Raw genomic sequence first — 23,071 nt, 5'->3', positions numbered from 1 at the left:
GCTCTATCATATATTTGTTGTTTAATTTATTTCCCAATGCATTTATTTAGGTTGGAAGTCTCCTTTTATGAACTTACTTCAGGTATATATAAGTTATGACAGCCCTGAGGTTGTTTGAGTTGAATGTTCTCTAATATTTGTCAGCTTGGATTGCTGTTTGTTTACCTTCCTCTTTTAAGTGCTAACATAAGTATGAAATGAAGCAAGCTGATACAATCAAATTTAATGATCATTCCATTCGGGTTGGAATTGATGCAATCTCACTCTTCATCATACCTGAAAGATGGAAAGAAGTTTCATTGATTAGAGAATTTTTCTCGAGGGAAATGTGGGTGTGACTCTGCCCTTAACTGCGGCAATGGATGTGGCGATCACCACCATCGGTTTCTGTCATTTTCCTTTACTGTTCCTTCTTCCAATCCAAACAGCACTTGAAAACCTCCTCGAAAATTCATCCGACCATTTGATTGATCTGAGCATAGTTTCTCGAGTGCAGGTGCAACAAACGGCTTGATTTAGGGATGGAGGGAAACACCAACCATCAGACTATCGTCTTTGCTGCTGCGCCTACTAAAGGGTGAGTTTTAGGTGTTTCATCTGTGATGGAAATGTGTGCTCAGTCTTGGCTTGCCACAAGCAGAGGGTTTGAGATGGAGTCAGGTTCTGAGAATGGAGGCTACAAATGCAACACCTGCAAGTGTGGATCCAACTGCAGCTGTGCTTGCTGTGGTTGCAACTGAGACGTCTCTCTCTCTCTCTCTCTCTCTCTCTCTTGTGGTTTACGTGAAGGTATCTAAATAAGAGGACGTCTCTCTCTCTCTCTCTCTCTCTCTCTCTCTCTCTCTCTCTCTCTCTCACTCGTGGTTTACGTCAAGGTATCTAAATAAGAGGACGCTTACTTCACTCTATATTTTCTCATGTAACCTCTACAAGAATTTGCCCCCTTTTGCTGCTTGCTGGGAGATACCACAATGCTTCAACCTTGTTTATGGTGGTGCTAGTAATGCCTACTATAATATTTGCTGAGAATAATTAGAAGTGCTCCTCCTAATCAATAAGGTTTATGAAGACATTAACTAGTTTAATTGATAAAAAAATTTAATAGTTTATCGTAAAATCGTGAGCTTGAATTCTATCTTCATCACTTACCCCTTAGAAAAAAAATCATAAAGATTATTCATGTTCCTCGAAAGACAATTAAACATCATTTTGTATAAACTCACATAAATAATCTTTTTCTTTTCCTATTGTACAATTCTTAAATTGTTCAGTTAAAGAGAGAGAGCCAATAACTAGACCCAATCATCATCGATCTGTCCATAATGGACTGCAGTAAATATCTGCACAGCTGCAGTTACACAATTAATTTATAGATGTTCAATCAATATCTGCAATCGCAAATCTTATGATACAAGGATTTTATTCTTTTTCCCCACTCCAAACATACTACAAATATTTTCACTCTGTACACATATATGAATGATGGTATGAAAAGCAATACACAACATCAACAGATGCAAAAAATTTGATATGTACATGCAAACAACAAGCCTAGGTTGATGCAGCATATAGATTTCAGCCAACAGTAAGCTCGGGCATTAATTCATCCAGTAAATCATCCAATATAAGACCCGCTAACTCCATTCCAATAGACTCGGCATCCCGCTGGAGGTTTAACCACCCATTGCTTGTGGCAAAATCTCTTGCCATGACATTTTCAAGTGTGTGAATCGGCTGTCTTCTTGAACTAAGATGCCAACTGATTTTTGCCCAGACCTCCTCAAGGATGTGATAACCCACAGGAATTGGCCTGACACGAGGACCAATATGTAAGAACATGCCAGGGGTGAAAGATTTTTCATAGATCTCGAATAAGACCTCGTTTACTAGATCGGAAAGAAGATGATGATCAAGATATGTATTGTCAGAATCACATGATGCAGCTTCAAATACATGAAATGTGCATGCCTCTTCGCCAAAGAGTAAAGGGTCCACTGACTGGTAGCGAGAATACCATGCCGAACCACTAAAACTAGGTTCCATTAAAATATTTCTGATGTAATCGAACTCAGCCTCATCATTCTGATCCACTCTGATGTGAGAAACATCAGTACTAGTAAGACCATCTCGCTGCTCATTACTGGAGCTGGATTCAACAGGCTCAACCCCGGCTGAGATATCAACATCCAAGCTGTTGGCTGGTTGTGGCAAAGAATTGAGCCCTTCAAAATGGAGGCTCCTGAGTGTGGAATCTGTTTAAAAGAAATTAAATATATACTGTGTGACCAAGAGTTTCCATGGAAGTTGTATAAAAATAAATATGCAGGTAAAAGTCTACAAAACCTTTCTGTATGCAAGTACGTAAAAACATGCAAATAACAGTAAACATAATATACTTGTGCTTAGGATAAGTCTTTTTTCTTTACTATAGTGGGAATGCCATCTCCATGCAGTTAACACTCAACATATAATTTAAGAAAAGGAAATCTATCAAATATTTCTTTGAAGGGATAACAAAAATTATCATGCTTAAATCTTTGCCTTTGTAAGTACTTCACCTTTTGAGACTGCATATTTTGATGAACTGTCAATATCCTCTTCAAAACACAAGTCAAGATCAGAATTTTGGTTTTGTTTTGTTGGTTCATCACTGGGGTCTATTTTAGGTATCCTTGCAAGCTCATGCCCTGTAACATGACCCTTCCCCGCTTGTTTTGAATCTAAAAGTTCAGATACGTCAATCTGGTGAAACTTGCTGTCTAAGAATGGGCTTTCAGCAGCTCCAGTATCCTTCCGAGGCAGCTGAACATGGCCACCATACTCCGTTGTTGAATCTGTAACATTGCATGATTCACTCAGCTCAGTTTCACTGATTTTCACCAAAGATAGTTTCTCGGTTGACCCACTAGCATTTAAATTACAAATCTGCTCTGTAGATTTATATGATTCCATCTTGCCCTTCATATGCAAAGTGGTCTCAACTGACTCTTGCTTAGTAAGACTATACATGTCAACTGTCTCATCATCCCGACGAATGATCGATGATTCTTTTAGTGATAGAGACGCATGAAATAGCCCACTTTGGATATCTCGACTTAGATGATAAGATCTGAATTCTGGATTAGAATGAATTCTTCCAAAGGTTCTTGGGGTCTTCCTGTCTGGCACACTGCTGTATTGCTTTTTTACTGAGATAAAGGTCTCAGGCAGCCTTTTGGATTCTCCAACTGGAATATAATTAAGAAAGTTAGAATATCGATCTGAGGAATCCACAACAGAACGGGACCTTTTAATACTTTGATGTGGATCCACTTTAGGAGGAAAACCAAAAGTATCACTTGAGACATCCCTAAAAGATCTAGCTGAGGCAGATTGAAACAACTTTTTCGTTAGGACTTCCTCAGGCACCTTCTGGCCATAGGGGATTTTATGCAAGAATCCATCCATTGAAATCCGATGATTCTCATTCCTGTTCTCATGAGTTATATCTACTAAACTATTTAAATGAGTTCCATGAACCGTACAATTTTCCATTTCATGAGAAGTGGGTACAAATTCTGAATCAGGATCAACCCCATAATCATTTAGAACTGCAGATTCTGATTTTAGCATATCTACATTAATACCAGCACTAGATGGCACAGCCTGCAAATCATTGTCCATGGATTTTGAAACTGATCTTTTTTCCAATGGTGATTTCACTTCTTCGTTAACAAAGTGAACTCCTGCTATCTGATTATGCTTAACTTGGGCTGACTGACCATTTCTTCTTCTTCCTAGTGACCGCAACAATGGGAATGAGCCAGCCTTGGTTAACAGTTTATTTGCATCGGATCGATGGAGACCCTGTGATTGAATCTCCAGAACAGAATTTGGATCTTCCATAATTTTTGAAAACAAATCTCTATGAGCATTAAATAACTCAAACATTGTAGTACAATCTTTACATTGAAGGGCATCATCTGTTCCAATCCCTTTGGCAACTAATTGCTTCTGCTTCAAGAATGCTTCCCTTGCTGCATGTAATTTTTCCACTAGTATAGTTTGGTTCTCGGTTAAATGATCTCCAAGCTCAACAAGCTGGTCCTGACCGACATTTTTTACAATGTCAACTGATCCACAAACTTGACATTTTATGTCTTTTGCCATAAGAGGAGCTTCTTTGCTGGATTGAAAAGAATCAGTCTCTTGTGTTTCTAAAACTTCTATTTCACTTTCAGCAGACATTTCCTCTGGAAGAACATAATCATTGCACTTCAGGTGATGAATGGAAAAGGTGCGCAGCAGGCGTGGTGTTACTGGAAGCATTTTTTGTTTACGATGCAGTTTCCTGAATAACTTCTTTAATATTAAATCTCTAAGAGCCTTGCCTGAATTTCTTTTGACAACCTGAAATGGTTAAAACAGGCATCATTAAATCAGGTGCAACTGATGCATGAGAAAAGGAACACTGAGGACCTTCTAGTTCATCAGAGATGCCATCTAATTCCAATTCACTATGTGAAGAATATGCACGAAACATGTACAAGTTGATCTAGAAAGAAAAGCATAAAGCAAGCAAAGAGGCAATGAATGATCCATTCATGTCTATCATTTAGAATTAGAGAATCAAATATTTTGAAGTCTATAACAATGCACAAAATTGCTGGCATCGTCTGCTCTGATCAAGTTCAAGATATTGTGCCACAAAAACACATTACATTTAACCACCAAACTGGAGAAGAAACAATAAAAAAGAGTAGTAAGAATATATGATAAAACACTTATATCACTACCTGCTAAGTTAAGAAAAAATTCTATCTATGGCAGCCAGCAAAATTTACTACCTGAACTTTCTTAGTTAAAACTCACCCTTGAGTTTGCTTCTCTGTATGACTTGTCGTGTTGATTGCTAATTGAAGGAACATACAGTCTTGAATACTCTGTACCTATATTAAGAAGTGGTCGTCAGTAACATGAGGTTATGTAATTCTAAACAGAAGAAGATGAATCACATAATGCCAGTGACTTGATGCTTAATGATATCTGGAAACCAACAGCATAAGAATGGTTGTCTGTAACCTAAGGTCATGTATTTCTGAACAGAAGAAGATGGATCAATTAATGTTTGGTAACTTGATGCCCAATGGCATCTGGAAACCAACAGCCAAAGTAACCAGTTTAAACACAAGCTCTATGAAAACAGAAAAATAAAACTGAAGCAGTCACGGACAGCTAAACTTGAAAGACCTTTTCAGGAGCTACTAAGCCGATATCATATAATACAAGTTTCAAAACCTACATATTTGAGAAGTCACTTTTCAACAATAGTTTCACTCACTCAACATTATTATTTATTGTAACATCATCTTTCTGTGATTAAAACCCTCTGCCTATTCCAATAATCAACGCATCAAGAATATCAGTATTGAGATCACATTACTCATTTTTAGTCCATAAGCTGGCAAGACTGAATTGTGGATATGCAATACATATGTCAATTAGCTAGACTATAACCAAATTTCACATGTATTTGGCATTGATCAAGTAATTGACAAATAATCACCTAGCACCATGCTAAGTAGGTGACTAATAATTTTAATGCTTACAAAAAAGTGGTTCCTACAAGATGAGTGCATATCTGATAAATTTTTTGGGGCTAATAATGATCTGAATTAACTTCTTGCTATCAGTAGTGAAACACGACAAATACTTTGGCACTTATCATAATTGGCTAAAAAACCTGGCAACAACAGATTGATGCTCGACAAGTCTCTGATTAGCATCACCTCCTACTTTTTCTAAAACTCTAAAAAAATTGGAGATGCATGATTTGTTGTGGACCACATCTAAGGATCTGAGTGAACCAGTTGGACCACTTCTTGGCCAAGTTTCCAGCAAAAGATCATTCAGAAGTTTGCTAGTCAAAAGGTTTCGCTCATCTTGTTACAATGGATTTGAAAGTATTTTCTTTTCTTCTTTTGGTGGTGAGGAAGATTCAATATATGTATCGTAATAATCTTGTACCCAACTCATCAAAATCTGATCAGACTTCCAGTAAATTGATGGGGAAAATTAAACATTTACCATAATCTGCCCCATAGTAAGAATGACGATATAGACTGGTACAGTTCACAATCAATCCTAAACAAGGTTCTCATGGTGAAAAGCTCCAGTACCTGACGTATATCGATGCCAAGTTCCTTTCTGTGTCCTGCATTCTCATACGAATGGAATTTTACTGAATGACTAGGTGATACCTTAACCAACCAAATTATTTCCAATATTTTCCTTAAAGAAAGTTAGAATAACAGGAACACTAAAAGTGAACCTCCAAGGCATACAATCAGAACTTGTCCTTATATGTAAAACCTCCATGAGTTAAGTTTGATCCTTCAGCTCTCTCCCAAAAGAACATCCAACGTTAGTATCAACTACCAAAACACTGCATATCATTTCAATCTTTATTCTACCAGACAAACTTAAAGTTCATTGATTCCAAAGTTTGACACCCCCCATGTTAACTAACACATGACACTAATCAAACACGAGCAAGTACGTACTCCCAGCATGTTCCGCGTCGCCATAATTCGTGTCTTCCGGGGACTTGTTCGCGTGAAGACGCTGATGGTAGTCGAAATATTGAAGTACGCTCCACACGCAACCCGTGTGATTCTTGTCGCATAACGCATTGGAGTCCTGATGCTGCAACAACTGAGCCATATCCCGCCGTCAGATGATCAAACGGCGTCCACGAGACCTTGGCTGCAATATCATCGAGCCTGGAACGAAACAAATGACCCATCAATCAAACAGTATTAGCTCAAGCAGAAAATCTATTCAATTCTCAAAAGGGCAATCTTTTAGGTAGATTCACAAGAATCCACAAGCAATTGGGCGAGAACGAATCGATCAAAGCACCGATCGGTCAATCGGACGACCAAAAAGCAACACATAACCAAAAAGAATGATCTATTACCATAGAACAGAACCGTGAAAATAATCTATCGACGAAGAAGAAACGGACACACCAAAAAAGGAGGAATTTTTAGATCAGATAACGGCAAATTTGTGAACATCCAGTGATTTCATCTCCGAAACAAACAGATCAGTTGCAAACGTAACGTAACGCGCGATTAACGAGGAGGAAAGCAATCGATTGCGGATTTAGGGTAAAGACTAGAAGAAGAAGGTACTGTGGTGGAGATTACTTTTACTGTGGCGGGCGGTGTTGAATCTTCAACTCGGCACCAGCAGAACAGAGAAGAAAAGGGAAGAGAAGAGGAGACTGCCGCGCTGACGCTAAATGATTCCCGTCCCTTCACTTCCCTTTCTTTCCTATTTCTTCCAAATTTAATTCAATTATTATATTTCTTCTTCTTATCACATGTGCTCGGACTTTGACACGGCTGTGGTGTTGGGTATCATCCGACCGTCCATCTAGTCCCTTCTTTTGATCGCGATCGTCCGTTTCATTTAATCGAACCAACTTGGTTGATATTTATTGTTCTATTCTTTTCACAACAACATTTTATGGCGGCATTCCAACGCATCTCAACAACCAAACAGCTAATGGCATCGCTTTGCCCCTGTCGACACCGTATGCTGTCGCAGCCTCTGTTCTCGCCGCATGAGACGGACCAAAATGGTACGCATCATCTGATCTGATCTGATCCACTGAACATTTTTTTGTCAACGTTTTGGTCAACCGGACGGGAGAGGTTTTTGGACGCGTAGGCGTTGACTTGTCAAGTAAGTATCAGAAAGGGATACTTCCTTGGCGTTGTTCGTGTCGACAGTGAGCGTCGGATGCGTACGAGAGGAGCGGTGGACCATAAGTAGATCGGAGTGAGGCCCAACCCATGATTTAATGGGCCTAAGATGTGAGGTGTGATTTTGGCCCATACTTACCTGAAGCCTGACATAGACGGATGGGTCTCAGCCAGCTTTCTGGAATCTCTAAACGTCATCATCTGAGTTTTGCTATCATATTGTAAACATAGAATAGAATCCAAGACTGGACTTGTCATCTAAGGATAAACCTCGAAGCTGCTCCTCGTAAGATAGATTATATAATGATGGAGTCAAAATTGACCATGAAATCTTCTTATTTCAGAATAAACAGCTATAAATTTGGGTTTGAAATGTGACAGACAATCCTGAAGGGGATGCAACAGCTGAGATGATTTCTGCATGCAGCTCAGATAAATCTCCCCAGAAGAACTTGAATCTCTTTTCCCTGTGCTCACATCTACAGGTGGATGATCAATTTTTGAAACCGTAAATAAATAGCATTGATGATCTATGAGCATGATCGGATGCCCTGCTAGAGCTAATGCAAATTAAAGAGTATCGGATTCCCCGCAGGAACACCGGCTGCCATTCATTGTAAGATGCCTTGAGGAGGATGTCATCATCAGTGTCAGATGGGAAGAAATCTGGGCTGTTGTTTATTATTGCTGCCACCAAAACAGAACTATTGCATTGATGCTAACCGCAGATAGTAGGTTTGGATCGTTGTCGATGTCGGGTCATCAGTCCTAACCAAGCAATTTGGCGTAGTTCATTAAGGTGTTCGTTCGTAAAGCACAAGAAAAGATCGTTCTCGACGCCTCCCACGAGAGCTCAGGCTCGAGTTCGAGGTGGATCCGAGATAAATACGGTATCCAACAAAACTCGCCTCTCTACTCGACACGTCGGAGTCAACTGTCGTTGCAGACGAGGGGCCCCGCAGGGCACGGTTTTCAAAGCCCCCGGGTTTCATAGGAATCCCCGCTTGTGGTTTGACTTCCCATCTTCCACCATTTAATTACACGCCCCTCTCTTAATTATTGCGTTGATTAATCCCCGTCGCTCCCCGAGAGCTGCTTCTTATGTGAGCCCAATGAAATGATGGCAACCCATCTATCTCCATGTCAACGCCACAAGGGCGAGATTTCCTGACATTTTGTTTAGAAAAGCAAACGAATAGATTCGAAAATTCAACTCCTCGCCCCTTGCCGTCTTCCCCTGCACAAAGTCAACCCTCCATCATTCTTCGCACCTCTCTTTCCCTTGCTCGTTCTCAGAACTCTCGATGCCCCTTTTCTTGCCGTGATCCCGTGTCCAGAACTGTTTTCTTCCGTCTCTGCGATGGGCAACCGCCTGGTGACGTTGGCGCCCTGCTTCTACGGCGACGGTCGCCCCGTCGGCGCCGCTGACTCCGCCTCTGCGGCCGCGATGGCGTCGGAGCCCGTCGATGAGGGCCTTGGGCACTCCTTTGTCTACGTCGGCCCTGACGTGCCCCACCTCGCTAACTACGGCTCCGACGCCTCCTCCTCCTCTCGCGTCTACCACTCTGATGAGGGCGCCGCCACAGGCACCACCATGTTCCGGTCCATCTCCGGTGCATCCGTGAGCGCCAACGCCGCCACCCCTCTCTCCACCGCGCCGCTCGTTCTTCGCAACGAGCTGGCCTGCTCCTCCGCCGCCTCCTTTGAGAGCTCCTCCTCCTTCGCCTCGGTCCCTCTGCAACCCCGACACTCCGGTTCGCTCTCCGGCCCCATCGGATCCGACCGCCACTATTTCAGCTCGGGTCACCTCGATCGGGGATTCCATTCTGGCCCTATCGAGAACCAACGCACTTCCTGTGTCTTCTCCGGTCCGCTCGACCGCCTCCCTTCCTCGTCGTCCTCCTCCGGTCACTTCTATCGCAGCCTATCCCAGCGCCTCGCAATCCGCCGGGCCGCCCGTCACAGCCGCACTGCGCCTGCCCTCATCCGCCGCTTTACCAAGTACCTCTCCAGAACCGCCACCAGGTTCAGCTGTGTAGCCACGCCCCGCGAGACCTCTACGAAACCCGAAGGCGGCAGAGTTCCCAACCTCATCGCCAACCTCGACTCGGCCGCCGATCCCAGCAGCAACTCCACCACCATCAACAGCAGCGGCAACGATCAGATGAGCTTCGACTGCATCGGGGATGAATCCGATTCGTCGGATGGCACGAACGGCAACCTCCACTGGGCTCAGGGCAAGGCCGGTGAGGACAGAACGCATGTCGTCGTATCGGAGGAGCATGGTTGGGTTTTCGTCGGCATCTACGACGGCTTCAATGGCCCCGACGCCACCGATTACCTCCTCGCCAATCTCTATCCGGCCATCCAACGGGAGCTCAAGGGGCTGCTCTGGGACGACCCGCAAAACACCCGTGAGACTTCCACCGACACCTCGCAGGAGCTCGACGATACTTGTTGCGAGGAAGGACAGCAGAGCAGGAGGATTAAGAGGAGCGAACGCAGCATGGCCTGCGATGGAGAGGCTTCGGAAACAAACAGGCGGTTGAAGGAACAACCGACACAGTCGAGCACCGGCGGCGCGGTCGACCACAGGGCAGTACTGAAGGCGATTTCCAGAGCTCTCAGGAAAACAGAGGAGGCCTATCTGCATATGGCCAACACGATGGTGTCTGCGAACCCGGAGCTGGCACTGATGGGATCATGTGTTCTTGTGATGCTGATGAGGGGCGAGGACGTGTATCTGATGAACGTCGGCGACAGTTGCGCCGTTCTGGCCAGGAGAGCGGAGTCTGATCTCTGGAACTTGGTGGGGCAAGCGACCCAAGATCTGGAATCCATCAGGAACGAGACTCTACGTTATCTTGAATCATACGATGACGGTGATTTACTCGCCGTGCAGCTCACCTTGGATCACAGCACCTGCAATGACGAGGTAAGGAGCGCTACCACTGCAACCGCATATCGTCTCCATGTTTGATGATCCCGTGTTTGTAGATGTAACATGCTCGTGCTCGTTGTGATTCAGGAAGTACGAAGAATCCGAAATGAACATCCTGATGACCCCGGTGCCATCGTCAACAACCGGGTGAAGGGATCATTGAAGGTGACCAGGGCTTTCGGTGCCGGCTATCTAAAGCAGGTTGATATATAGATCTCGGAGTATCTTCTTATTCCTCCTGTCTCCTCTCATGCCTCTGTTTCACTGTCTGCAGCCAAAGTGGAACAACGCCCTGTTGGGGGCATTCAAGATCGACTACAGGGGGACATCACCTTACATCACCTGCAATCCATTTCTCTGCTACCACCGGATTGGCCCCAAAGATAAATACCTTATACTCTCATCCGATGGTCTCTACCAATACTTCACGAACGAAGAGGTGGTCAGCCAAGTAGAGATGTTCACTGCGACAAACCCCGACGGCGATCCTGCTCAATACCTCGTGGAAGAAGTCCTCTACCGAGCTGCAGATAAAGCTGGTATGATCCGAATTCCCATCAGATATGGTCGATCATTGCACATAATCGTATGGAATTATTAATCAGAATTCTGGATGCCTTGCGACCGACGACTGCAGGGATGGAGTTCAATCAATTGCTTGATGTTCCGCAAGGAGATAGACGAAAGTATCACGATGATGTTTCCATCATAATCATCTCCTTGGAAGGAAGAATGTGGAGGTCCTGTGCGTAGATAATATACAGAATGGGTGCAGGATAATTCTGAGATCAGCTCTTTCATAACAATCAAGCTTTGGAGAGCATAAATTTTGGGGGGTGAAGCACACTGTACAGGAAAAGTAGCAGCTTCAGAAATAGAAAGGAAATTGTCATCTTGGTTCTTCCCAAAGCTCCATGGTTCAAAGTAACCAAGCTCCAATATTTCTTCTTCTTCTTCTTCTTCTTCTTCTTAATATGTATCTCATTCTCTTCCCATTTGGACTTGTTCTTCGTTTCCCCCTCGACCTTTTGTTTACTCCATAAAATAATTTGTGACTTGCAATGAGGCTCTCTCATTCTTTCTTGATCAAATATGCTATATGAAGGCGCAAACTAGCCTTTGTTCTTTCATCTATCATTCAACTTGGAGAACTTCCAAGCAACAAATTTGCTGGATGTTCTGTCCCAGTTTATGCATTGCAAAGTGAGTTGCACAGCTCAGGGTAAAAGTCAACATTTCAAGATCACAAACTGATTGAGGTAACAGGAATATTCTGATGAACTATGACTATGACCAAGCATTTCAATGATACATCCTGCAGTCCCATACTTGTTGGTGTTGGAAACTGTCTAGAGAAAAGGTTGACCAATCTTGATATCAGAAACCAGGTCAACAAGCATGTTCATCATGCAATACCCACATCTTTGAAATAAATTTGACACTGACAGTTCTGCTTTCCTGGTAAATTATGACAATAACTGATCCACAGACATGCATGCCATCTGACTTTTGCTGCTTCATGTGTGGATAATACATTAGTCTAACCTTGCTGCCTGATGGGTCAATTGAAGTCTTCAAGGCATGTTGCTGTCAATCTCAGAAACATGGTAGACAATCTTCCATCAAGAGAATTGTTCATCTTTCACAATTTTCAATGGCTGTCCTCTTTTGATCATTTCTCTTGTGGATGAAGCTGTACTGGGGCATGCATCATCTTCAAGAAAATCTTCATTGAGCAGTAGTTGCAAGTGAGCCATCCAAGTTAACAATATTTATGCATGAAGAGAACGGCTCCATTCTCTGATGATGATGTTAGTTGAAAAGTAAACTCGAACTGGATGGTCATCGCGCACTTACAACATCTTTGTCAACGGACTTTTATCAACTGTGAATTTGCTTCTGTCCTTCATTAGATCGGCAATCTTCTAAAAGTCAAAGTATTTCTTTGAAAACTCTTTTGGGGTAGACTCCTTGTGCCCTTCAAATGTGATTTATATAGACTATTGTTGTGTGTGCCAAGGTGAGGTTAATTCTGGTGAACACATTTTGTTCTCTTGTAACTTTGCCAAAACCTATTGGGACCTCCTTTAATCTAAGCTAGGTTCTCAGTTTACTTTCATGCACGAATGTCCTGATTGATGGCTGGTTAAAGGAGGAAAAAGATTAGGACAGACAGTCCTCTACTTTTATTGCTACCTCTCTATAAGGTTCATTTGGAAGAACAGGAATGATATTAAGTAAAGCAACCATCATTCCCTTCCATTTTCCATCTGGTTTAAGGTCCACCCTCAGGAACAATGATTACCTTTTCATCGAATATATTCTCATAAAGTTTAAATCTAAGCTCTAAACTTGAAATTGTAGTTAATGGGTGTAGATGTGAAATCTTTCCTGACCAAATATAATCAATCAATCATGAATTCCAATTCGTTTCGGTATCTTTCAAAGCCCATTTTCACTAAGGTCATCTTTCAGCATCAGTACAGCAGAAGTTTATATAGAACCGAACGACTATTAGGTCTTGTCTGGAATAAACAAATGACAATACCCACTTTGATGGGTAGGATGTTAGACATCCTTCTTCTCTTCTCATTTTCTTAATCAAAGACTTAAAAGGCTGTTCCACCATTTAACTTTCGCTCTAATTAAACTTGATTTAATTAGAACCTTATTGAATTGATATATAATTCTCGTTTAATTGGTCTGAAACTATTCTAAACTAGCATAATTTAAACTTGAATAAGTCAAATCAATTCAAAATCACATTAAATCGATCTAAATTAAATGAGGATTGACAACCTATCGATCTTTCACTAGCCTACTTTTATCAATATTTTTATGCAGATCTACACAATAGCTTCCATGCTGAATCTCATGCCATTTATAAGGCCCTATTGAATGTAAAATCACTTGACTACAACACATTTATAAGTCTTTTTTTCTTTTCTTCTGAAGGGACATATTCCTTTTCGTTGGGACCTTCATGTTGTTGTGAAATATTTTGCTTCTTCTTAATCCAATTTTTCTCATGCAAGAAGGAATGAGAACCTTACTATTTTGGATGTGCAGAGAGGAATCGTCAATGTAGGGATGAAAGAATTTAGTAACTCTTCACTTGAAAATTTCTCTAAAGCTTTAGTCACTTTAGAATTCAGTTATTAAATAATTTTTTCTTAAAAGAATAATAGTTATAAAATCCAAACCATCGCAATGAGAATTATGTTTCCAAATATGTTTCTATTCACGTCTCTAATATTTTTTTTGTATTTCTTACGTTAGCATTTCACATAAATAGTTTATTATATGTAATTTAGGAAACCTATAATGTATCTACCTTTAACGGTTTTGGGTGATCGTTATATTGTTATGACGGATCCCAAGTCTCACCGTCGTAATCCAATGGACGCGGCCCGGCCCAAGAAAACCTTCCTCTTAGGGTTCATAGGTTGCATTCTCGAACCCACTTGATCGCCTAATTGAAGTTTCATCTGGCCGCATCCGCTGATTAAATCCCGTCCTCCTCTCTCCTCCCACCTGCAGATTGGGAGTCAGACCAGTCCAACGGAACCGATGTTGTCTCAACCGCGATGTTTTTGCCAGGTATGTTCGCATTCCTTTTGTCTCAACCTTAAGCACGTTGCTGCGACGTTTGCATTTCTTTTATTAATCCCTGTTTTTTGAATTTCTTGGTGATTTATGTTAATTGTTTTGCTTACTATGATAGCTCTTGCTTGCGATTACCTCTGCGGAGATGGCAAAATTTGATATTGTCAATAGAAAACTTGCATTGTTTTTCGATACGCAGAGCTACGTTCACTGTAAATCTTTGTAAATCATCCAACAAGTATTGACTCTATCTTATCACACGAACATAAGAATCACAAAATGTAAAATTGATCATCTCAATTTGTTTCATCTTTGTGTATTTATCATCCGTCATCCTTTGTTTCTGGCAATGATTTAATGAGTTTATCTGTGATGAATGTATAGCTGTTGATTCAGAGAATAAATTAGGGATTCTCTTTCTATTAATTTAGAGATGGAGGTGCAAGAACTGTAATGGTGTTTAGATTTGCTTAGGAAGAAGACCTACTTGGGCTGATAGCCACTCTTATTGGACATGTTCTGAAATATTTCTTAATCAACACAAGCTTTCTAAGAATTACTACAACCATAAGTTACTTCTATTATTTTGCCAGCCGCTGCCATTTCCACCGCTAATCCATGTGCAATCATGAATCAGTACTCTCTGCAGCTTACAGGCACAACCAAACTGTCATCATCTTGAATGAGTCTTCGGATAAGCGCTACCCAATGCTGCAGACAGCCATTCACATCTGTTCTCATGGCTTCTTTCTCTTCTTGTTCTTAGCACAAAGGCGACTGAGACTCGAGTCCTGGACTAAGTGAGGACCAAAATCAGGTGACACACCTGGCCGAATGCAGACCTCATACTTCAATAGGATATTTTGTTACATAAAAATGTTCTCTTTGTTTTAGATCAATTTGCAATGTGGCATCATTCATCATGCCCTCCATGATACGTTACATATCGCATGCCAGTGATGTTCTTTGTTTTGTCGGACTTGCCAGATGAATGCCAATTATTTTTCATAAATGAAGAGAAGTTATTAGTTAGTTGATAGAATAAACACTACATGAATTCATTATCGATTGATAGATTTTTGAACTATTTTATAAAATCTTATTTTAATGCACTAGCATTGAAAACTCATCATGGTAAACAACACTCAGATGTTCTTCTATTATATATAGATTCTCTCATTTGATAGATGGATACGAAATGTGCTAAAGTTCATCATCTACAGGAAAGAAAGATGTTTTAGGGTCCAACACGACATTTATTACATAAGGTGCATATGTTATCACAGAAATCCATATTTGTAAAGCATAGAAAAGGGAACAAGGGGTCTGCATGACACTACAAATTAGAAACTCGAAGTTGGTGGTGGAGGAATAGAGATATCAATGCTGCCTTCCAGCATCATCACAACATTCTTCATATTTGGCCGTGAAGCTGGTTCAGATTGTATGCACCACAATCCCACCTTCACCAACCTGTTCAATTCTGTCATGTCTGCTTCATCAGGTACAAGATTTTCCAGTGCTCCAGTAACAAAGCAACCGTAAACCCAGTCTAACAGCAGAATCTCATCAACTTCAGCCTCCAGTTCCATATTTTTCCTGCAGCATACAATCTCCAACAGCATGATGCCAAAGCTATACACATCTGCCTTGACTGTTATCGGCGCATTCTTGTGCCATTCTGGTGCAAGGTAACCCCTTGTCCCTCTGATGCCAGTAAATGTTCTGGTCTGGCTTGGCATTAATAGCTTCGCCAACCCAAAGTCCGAGATCTTCGCTGTCCAGTTGTCGTCCATCAATATGTTTTGAGGCTTTATATCACAGTGTATGATGCTGGCTTCACACTCGTCATGTAGGTAATGGATCCCTCTAGCTATGTCCAGCGTGATCCTTGTTCGCTCACTCCAAGATGGTTGTCTATCTACTTGGAAGATGAGTTCAGCGAGTGAGCCATTGCTCATGAATTCATAGACCAGTAGCCTGTGAGGACCTTCGTCGCAGAACCCAAGCAATCGTACTAAGTTTCTATGGTGTGTTCTACCGATTACCCTCATCTCCGTTCGAAATTCTCGTTCTCCCTCATCGATCACCTTCTCAAGCCTCTTTATTGCGACAGCTCTATCATTGTTGGGCAATACTCCTTTAAAAACAGTTCCAAAGGCTCCTTTACCTAACACTTGCTTGAAATCATCTGTTGCATCCCTAAGGTCTTTAAAGGTGAAACGTCTTAGAGCAATTTCATCAACCAATTCAAGCTCTCTTTTCCTCGAGATTCTTTTATATCTTCGAACTTGATGCCTATACAGAAAGAAGCCCAAGGCTACAAATGCTGTCACTAATCCAGTAACAACAGCCACAATGGCACACAAAGTCTTAATTGATAACTCCTTCTTTATAAGAGTGCTTCCTGTAGGGCCGTTGGTTCCCACGACTTTGATTAACATCACAGATGAGTCTGATGTATCTCTCCGTGCATATCTCAGAGGGAACTTCTGTTTCGAGCAGCTGCCATTGTTGAACAGTGCAGCTTCACAATTGCAGTCTGTCAAACATGCATCACTGCAAGCTTCCACGGTGCCTACAGGTAATGTAATAGTATAGGCATCATCTACCAACCATATGTTATTTAGTGTAGACATGTTGAGCACCATATTATCCCTTTTCAAGGGACAACCTCCACCGGTCAAATTCTGTTTGCATCCTATCCATGTTTTGTTAGCATCAATATAATCAAAACCAGGGAAACACATACATACCGGTTTTTCACCTATGGAGGTGCAGTAGCTGTTAAAGCCGCAGGTTCCCTTAATCACGCACTTATCTTTTGTTTCTGGAATTTCAAATAGTACTTTTGATGCGTTTGATTCTAGATCATGAGCATACAATCGTAAGATACCATCAACATTCAGCGTAGCACGATAAATTAGTTCAGACATGCTGATGTTGTTGCTTGTTTTTCCAAGATCTGATGTGTTTGTGCTTGAATGATTACAGACATGGTTGTTGCTTGTTAAATTGCAAATCTGACTCTCGTTTTGGAACAGGTATAAGCTGCCATGGTAATCAAGGTTTAGGCTTATAAATGGCAGTCCATCACTAAAGGATGACCAATAACAATTCTCTGCAGTGTCGGCTGTGTTTACCGGATACGGGACGAGGTTACCATCATACTGCATCTTTAGGCGAAACCTTCCACTTGAGTGGCTGGTTTCTGAGATGCTGGAAATAAGCTGATTGCCAGCTTGTAAGGTCTGACCTGATATGATTGTATCAGTCGGGAGGCTGAAACTCTCCCACTGGGATTCAAAATTGGCATCATAGATGATGAAGTTACCAGAGTCGAGCATGGAGGCAGTAGATGCACCTACTCGAAGATCGGTGATAAATCTGTCTTCTTTGTTGTTCTGCGTGAGCTGAAGTCCTTGCTCGGTTAGCTTTAACATGGCGTCTTCAAAAACTGGTGCATCATCTCGTTTTGCTGTCCATATAACCGTGTTGTTTCCGGGTGATGTCTGCAGCCATACTCCAACGTAGAAGCCTCCATCCTCGTAGTAGAATCCTAAGGCAAAGCGCCCCGAGGGGGAGAACCATGCGGTGGGGTTGGTGGCTGGGCGTATGTAAGATCCCAAGGTTATGTTGGCTACCCTTGATTCATCTGCTCCTTGTGCAAGTTGTAGCCCAAAGGAGAAAAACAACAGCACGTAGAACATCGCTGAAGCCATTTGTGAGGAAGGTAAGTCGTGGAGGAATGCAGAGGGTCATTTGATCCATGTCGTCTTAGGACACTACTGAATGCTTATTGAAGGGAAGACTTTGGGTCTTCTTTCTGGGTCGTCCATTTTTGTCGTATCTCCTGGTCTTCTTTCGTCAATTATTTTCTATATACGACCATAAGGCTTACCGTCGGACACGCTGATGTTGAATATAAGACTACTTGGCGACTTTTCATTCACAGGTTCGGTGCTGGGAGAGATGTGACACTCTGTTGCATGTACGTGTAAACCAAAAGATTCTTCCCCCAAACTCTCGGTTGCCCGTTCAAAGTTCTTCCTACATCTGCATTAATAGATTGTCATGATGTCTATTTTAACCACATGATGTACAACATATAGAGGGTTGCTGTGAATTGTTGACAGATTCAGATATTTGACAATGCAAAATTTCTTTATTAATTGATGTGTCCTAAACGAAGCAATACGTACTTTCAAGTCCTCGTAGGTTCAATACCTCTTAATTATTGCAAAGAAAGGTGAGTTTGTTCTCGGCCTTTGTGCTCTCCTTCCTTCGGCATCTCACCCATCCTCGGCTCTATCCTACATGTATTCTGTTAATCCTTCTATGACTACTCTGACGGAAAGTCATGGTGTGGCCCCTTCTGCACCTCCGTCCGTAAAACCCATTGCAAAGAACACTACACCTTCTCATCTTCCCATTTTCTGGACTTCTCTATTTGTTGGCGGTGGACGTTCATCTCTTGAGATCAAGGTTAACTCAAACCCAAACCTAAACTACTTATACAATCTCTCACGTAAAATCAAAATGATTTTTCTCTCTTTCATCTCTGAATCCACCGGTTAATATCGAGTGTCTAAAATGTTTATTGTATATTCCTAAGAATAAATCCTAAATCAATAAGAGCCCCTCTTTTTATTTGAATATCTAATCTTAATTTTTATTCTAATCTTTCAAGAAATTTGAATATAATCAGAAAACTTTCAATTAGTCTAAATCTAATTAAGACTCTCAAAATATTTATCAATCTTAATAATATCTAACTTGGTGAGTGTTTTGTCATTTTATGCCCCATGAAGAAACCTATAAGTTATTAGCTGAACAATTCACCATAGCTACATAAAAGATTTAGTTCATGGATCAATACCTAATTCTAATAAACAATCAATGTATTTTATGTAACCAAATCCGAATCAAAGACTTCACTAGATTATGGAGAAACCTTCATATTTTCATTTTATCATCATTAGAAATTTTTTCCTTATCTTAAAATCATAAATATTATCATTTTTATCTGTACCGCAAATGAAATTATCCCTATATATGCAATTTGTTTTCAGTCCTTTAAAGTCTTTATTATAATTCTCTCTAGATGATACAAATCTTGATGTAATCTTTCTTTTGTCAAGTTCATGGAATCCCGAATACCTTTTATTTCTTTGTTTCCACCTTTGTAGCCATAATATTGAGAATCTAAAAGACTAAAAAAAATATTATTTTTATATATTTAGAATTTAAGCTATATCTTTCAAAGAATTCATCTCCCTATCAAATGTTTCAATCTTCACTTAATCAAGACTCATGGCCTCTATCATCAAATCATTACCCAAATTCAATTTATTGATGAACTTATCATTTAGTGAATTAAAATAAGGGCATTTTATAAAAAAAAGCCTCCACAATTGAAGTTTTACCGGATAGAACCTCCCCTATTTATTTTTACCTAGGGGCCCTTTTTTTAGTGCAAAAAAAAAAAATCAAACACAATTGAATCAATAGCTTGTGAACCATTTGAAATTGAATTATTTTTGAAACAAATCAATTAAAACTCTTTCATCTCCTCCTCGTCCTTCGTCTCTGCTTCCTCCCTCTCTAATATCTCCACTTCTGTCTCCTTATTGAAACCCTCTCTAATATCTCCACTTCTATCTCCTTATTGAAAATATTCATATATGTAAGATGAAGATAGGTATCTTGATAGGATAGTCCCAAGTTGCTAATGATTAAAAAAATCGGGTTACATGGATTAGGTTTAACCTAATATAAAAACTTAAGTTTTTAATAGAAATGAGAAAGAACTTCCTAATAAGATCACTTTAGTCAAAATGCCATGGATGAATTGATGATGTGGCCTATAGACTGATAGAAATTAAGCGAAGAAGATAGAAAGATAGAAATTGTAGAAGAAACTATGAAATGTATAAGATATAATTGCCTAATACATTTTGATAGTGAGTTCTTGACAGCCATTTATACACACTCAGTAGGGAGGATTTCCTCAACTGCCTTGAGGAAATCTTATCTACTTCTCAACAGCTGAGAGATTTCCTCAACTGTCTTGAGGAAATCTTATCTGCTTATCATGCCCCCGCAAGATTGAGCTTCCATCAAGGATGCCGATCTTGGACCGATGAGATGAAAATAGTTTATGGGCGAGAGGCTTTGTGAGTGAGTCGGCTAGTTGATATGCTGTATGTACATGAGAAACTCGGAGTTGATGTCTGACAACTTGATCTCGCACAAAATGGAAGTCGATGGCTATGTGTTTCATGCGGGAATGGAACACTGGATTGGCACATAAATAAGTAGCTCCAATATTATCACAATATATTGTAGGAATAACCGTGGAGTTGATGTTGAGTTCCTTGAACAAATTTGTGACCCAATTGAGTTCAGCAGCGGCGGTGGCGACGACACGGTATTCAGCTTCAGTTGTAGATCGTGCAACCGTCTTTTGTTTTTTAGAACTCCAACTGATTGGAGTAGCTCCAAGGAAGACAATGTATCCGGACGTAGATGTTCTATCATCAAAGTTCCCTGCCCAATCAGCATCAGCAAAGGCATGGAGATGGAGTGAAGTATTTTTGCGAAGAAAAATGCCATGATTAAGAGTCCCTTTAAGATACCGCAAAATTCGTTTGACCGCAGACCAATGCGTAGTAGATGGTCGATGCATGAATTGCGATAACTTATTGACGACAAATGAAATATCTGGACGGGTGAGAGCCAAGTACTGTAAGGAGCCAAGGACTTGTCGATACTGAGTCGAATCTGTAGCAGGACTTCCATCACATAATTTAAGTGATTCACTGGTAGAGAGAGGAGTTGTAACCTCTTTCGCATCCTGCATGTTTGCCTTTGATAATAAATCTTGAATATACTTTCTTTGTGATAGGAAGAGACCTGAAGATGTAAATGTTGCTTCCACTCCCAGAAAGTAGCTTAAAGTTCCTAGATCTTTGAGGGAGAATCGATCGGCCAAGTGCTTTAGAAATGCCTGAGTCTTCAAAGGATCATTTCCTGTGACAATAATATCATCCACATATACTAAAAGATATATTATGCTTCCATTGTGCTGGCAAATGAATAACGAGGTATCAGACTTTGAATTGATGAAGCCAATTGAGGTCAAAAACGAGCCAAGCTCGTTATACCAAGCCCTTGGAGCTTGACGAAGTCCATAAATAGCTTTCTGAAGTTTGCAGACATGCCTCGGATATTGAGGATGAACGAAACCAGGAGGTTGTTGCATAAAGACATCTTCAGTAAGTGACCCCTGTAAAAAGGCATTGTTAACATCCAATTGTCGTATGTGCCAGCCCTTTGAGATAGCCAAACTCAGGATAAGACGGATTGTTGTGGGTTTAACAACGGGACTAAATGTCTCTGTGAAGTCGACACCAGGTTGTTGATGAAACCCTTTGGCGACTAGACGTGCTTTGTATCTGGCAACGGATCCGTCTGGGTTCCTCTTAATTCGAAAGACCCATTTACACCCGATGATATTTTGTGTGTGATGAAAGGGTACTAAGGTCCATGTAGAGTTATGGAGGAGAGCATCATATTCGTCACACATGGCTTTACGCCAGTGAGAAGATTTTTAAGCTTGAGTGATTGTAGTGGGTTCACTGGCCTCAGTGGAGGAATTTGTTATAGCATGTAAGTCAAGGACTTGACGTGGTTTGAAAATACCACTTTTGGAGCGTGTTGTCATTGGATGTCTAGGGGGGGTGGAAGTGGTAGATTGTGTTGGTGGTATAGCCGAGGGCGAGTCACTGTCATGGACCGGGTCAACCGTCGGCACAACAATGTCACTAGATCTAGGAGAAGGTAAAGCCAGTGGCAATGTTGCCGAGGGTATGACTTCATTAATAAGGGAAACTTGTGAGGAAGGGAGTGGATGAATAGAGGGAGTGAGAAGCTGTTGAACTGGAGTAATAGTAGTATGTGAATCTTGAGAGTAAGGACTGGACGGTGTCATTGGAGGTTCATGTGATGAGATCGGAGGGATATTCCAGTGATGTATGTTTATCGGAGTAGTTTGCATGGTAGGATTATTTTGAAAAGGAAAGACAAACTCCTCAAAGATAACATGACGTGATATAAAGACCTTTTTAGTTTGGGGTTCATAGCATCGAAAAGCATTATGTTCAAGAGAGTAGCCTATAAAAGTGCAAGGCTTAGATCGTGGTGTTAGCTTATGTGACGCATAGGGACGGAGCCATGGATAACATAAACAGCCAAAAACTCTGAGTTTATGAAGGTTTGGAAGTTTGTGGAATAATTTTTCAAATGGTGACTGGTATTGTAAGACTGGAGTGAGCATACGATTAATGAGATAAACTGCAGTTTGAAAAGCTACTGACCAAAAAGATGGTGGCATGGATGCTTGATGTAGAAGGGAGAGACCAGTTTCAACGATATGCCGATGTTTGCGTTCGGCAGAACCAACCAATTGGGGAGTATGTGGGGGTGACTTGAGGTGTTGTATACCACAAGCAGAGAGACAGGATGTGAGGGCTTGATATTCGCCTCCACCATCAGAGTAAACTGTTTTAATGGAAGATTGAAAAAAATTCTCGACCAACTTTCGAAAGTTGGTAAATACAGTAGAAACATCAGACTTATGATGGAGATGATATAACCATGTGTACTTAGTAAAATAATCTACAAAAATGACATAAAAACGAAACTTGTCAAAAGAAGGAATTGGGGCAGGCCCCACACGTCGGTATAAATGATTTCAAATGGTTTATAGCAA

The 23,071-nt window shown here is 41.0% G+C and overlaps 3 protein-coding genes and 1 long non-coding RNA gene across 5 annotated transcripts; 2 read left to right on the top strand and 2 right to left on the bottom strand.

Moving 5' to 3' along the window:
- Positions 1-1,354: 1,354 nt before the first annotated feature.
- LOC103974418 (uncharacterized) lies at positions 1,355-7,316 on the bottom strand. 2 transcript variants are annotated; one of them, XM_009389241.3, is made up of 5 exons: positions 7,191-7,316; positions 6,543-6,761; positions 4,852-4,928; positions 2,559-4,389; positions 1,355-2,252 (listed from the first exon to the last, which is right to left on the bottom strand). In XM_009389241.3, the coding sequence occupies exons 2-5, from the start codon at positions 6,700-6,702 to the stop codon at positions 1,576-1,578; spliced, it is 2,745 nt and encodes a 914-aa protein (XP_009387516.2). In that variant the 5' UTR covers positions 6,703-6,761; positions 7,191-7,316; the 3' UTR covers positions 1,355-1,575. The 2 variants fall into 2 exon arrangements, with proteins under 2 accessions (XP_009387516.2, XP_018677369.2); XM_018821824.2 differs by lacking the exon at positions 7,191-7,316 and adding an exon at positions 6,959-7,095.
- Positions 7,317-8,867: 1,551 nt separating this feature from the next.
- On the top strand, positions 8,868-11,822 carry LOC103974416 (probable protein phosphatase 2C 23). The gene is made up of 4 exons (XM_009389239.3): positions 8,868-10,686; positions 10,780-10,893; positions 10,967-11,231; positions 11,330-11,822. Exons 1-4 carry the CDS (start codon positions 9,112-9,114, stop codon positions 11,443-11,445), a joined length of 2,070 nt encoding a protein of 689 aa, XP_009387514.2. The 5' UTR covers positions 8,868-9,111; the 3' UTR covers positions 11,446-11,822.
- A 2,290-nt stretch (positions 11,823-14,112) lies between these two features.
- LOC108952005 (uncharacterized) lies at positions 14,113-15,347 on the top strand. Its single transcript, XR_001976599.2, has 2 exons — positions 14,113-14,292; positions 14,936-15,347. It is a non-coding gene; the product is annotated as an uncharacterized LOC108952005 (long non-coding RNA).
- Positions 15,348-15,499: 152 nt separating this feature from the next.
- Positions 15,500-18,376, bottom strand: LOC135639588 (G-type lectin S-receptor-like serine/threonine-protein kinase LECRK3). Its single transcript, XM_065153415.1, has one exon. It carries the CDS (start codon positions 18,018-18,020, stop codon positions 15,642-15,644), a length of 2,379 nt encoding a protein of 792 aa, XP_065009487.1. The 5' UTR covers positions 18,021-18,376; the 3' UTR covers positions 15,500-15,641.
- Between the last annotated feature and the right edge of the window lie 4,695 nt (positions 18,377-23,071).

The sequence above is a fragment of the Musa acuminata genome, chromosome BXJ3-6 (genome assembly GCF_036884655.1).
Source record: "Musa acuminata AAA Group cultivar baxijiao chromosome BXJ3-6, Cavendish_Baxijiao_AAA, whole genome shotgun sequence".
NCBI classification, from domain to species: Eukaryota; Viridiplantae; Streptophyta; class Magnoliopsida; order Zingiberales; family Musaceae; genus Musa; species Musa acuminata.
The sequence above is the reverse complement of the archived record's forward strand: the minus strand, read 5'-3'. Positions and strand labels throughout refer to the sequence as shown.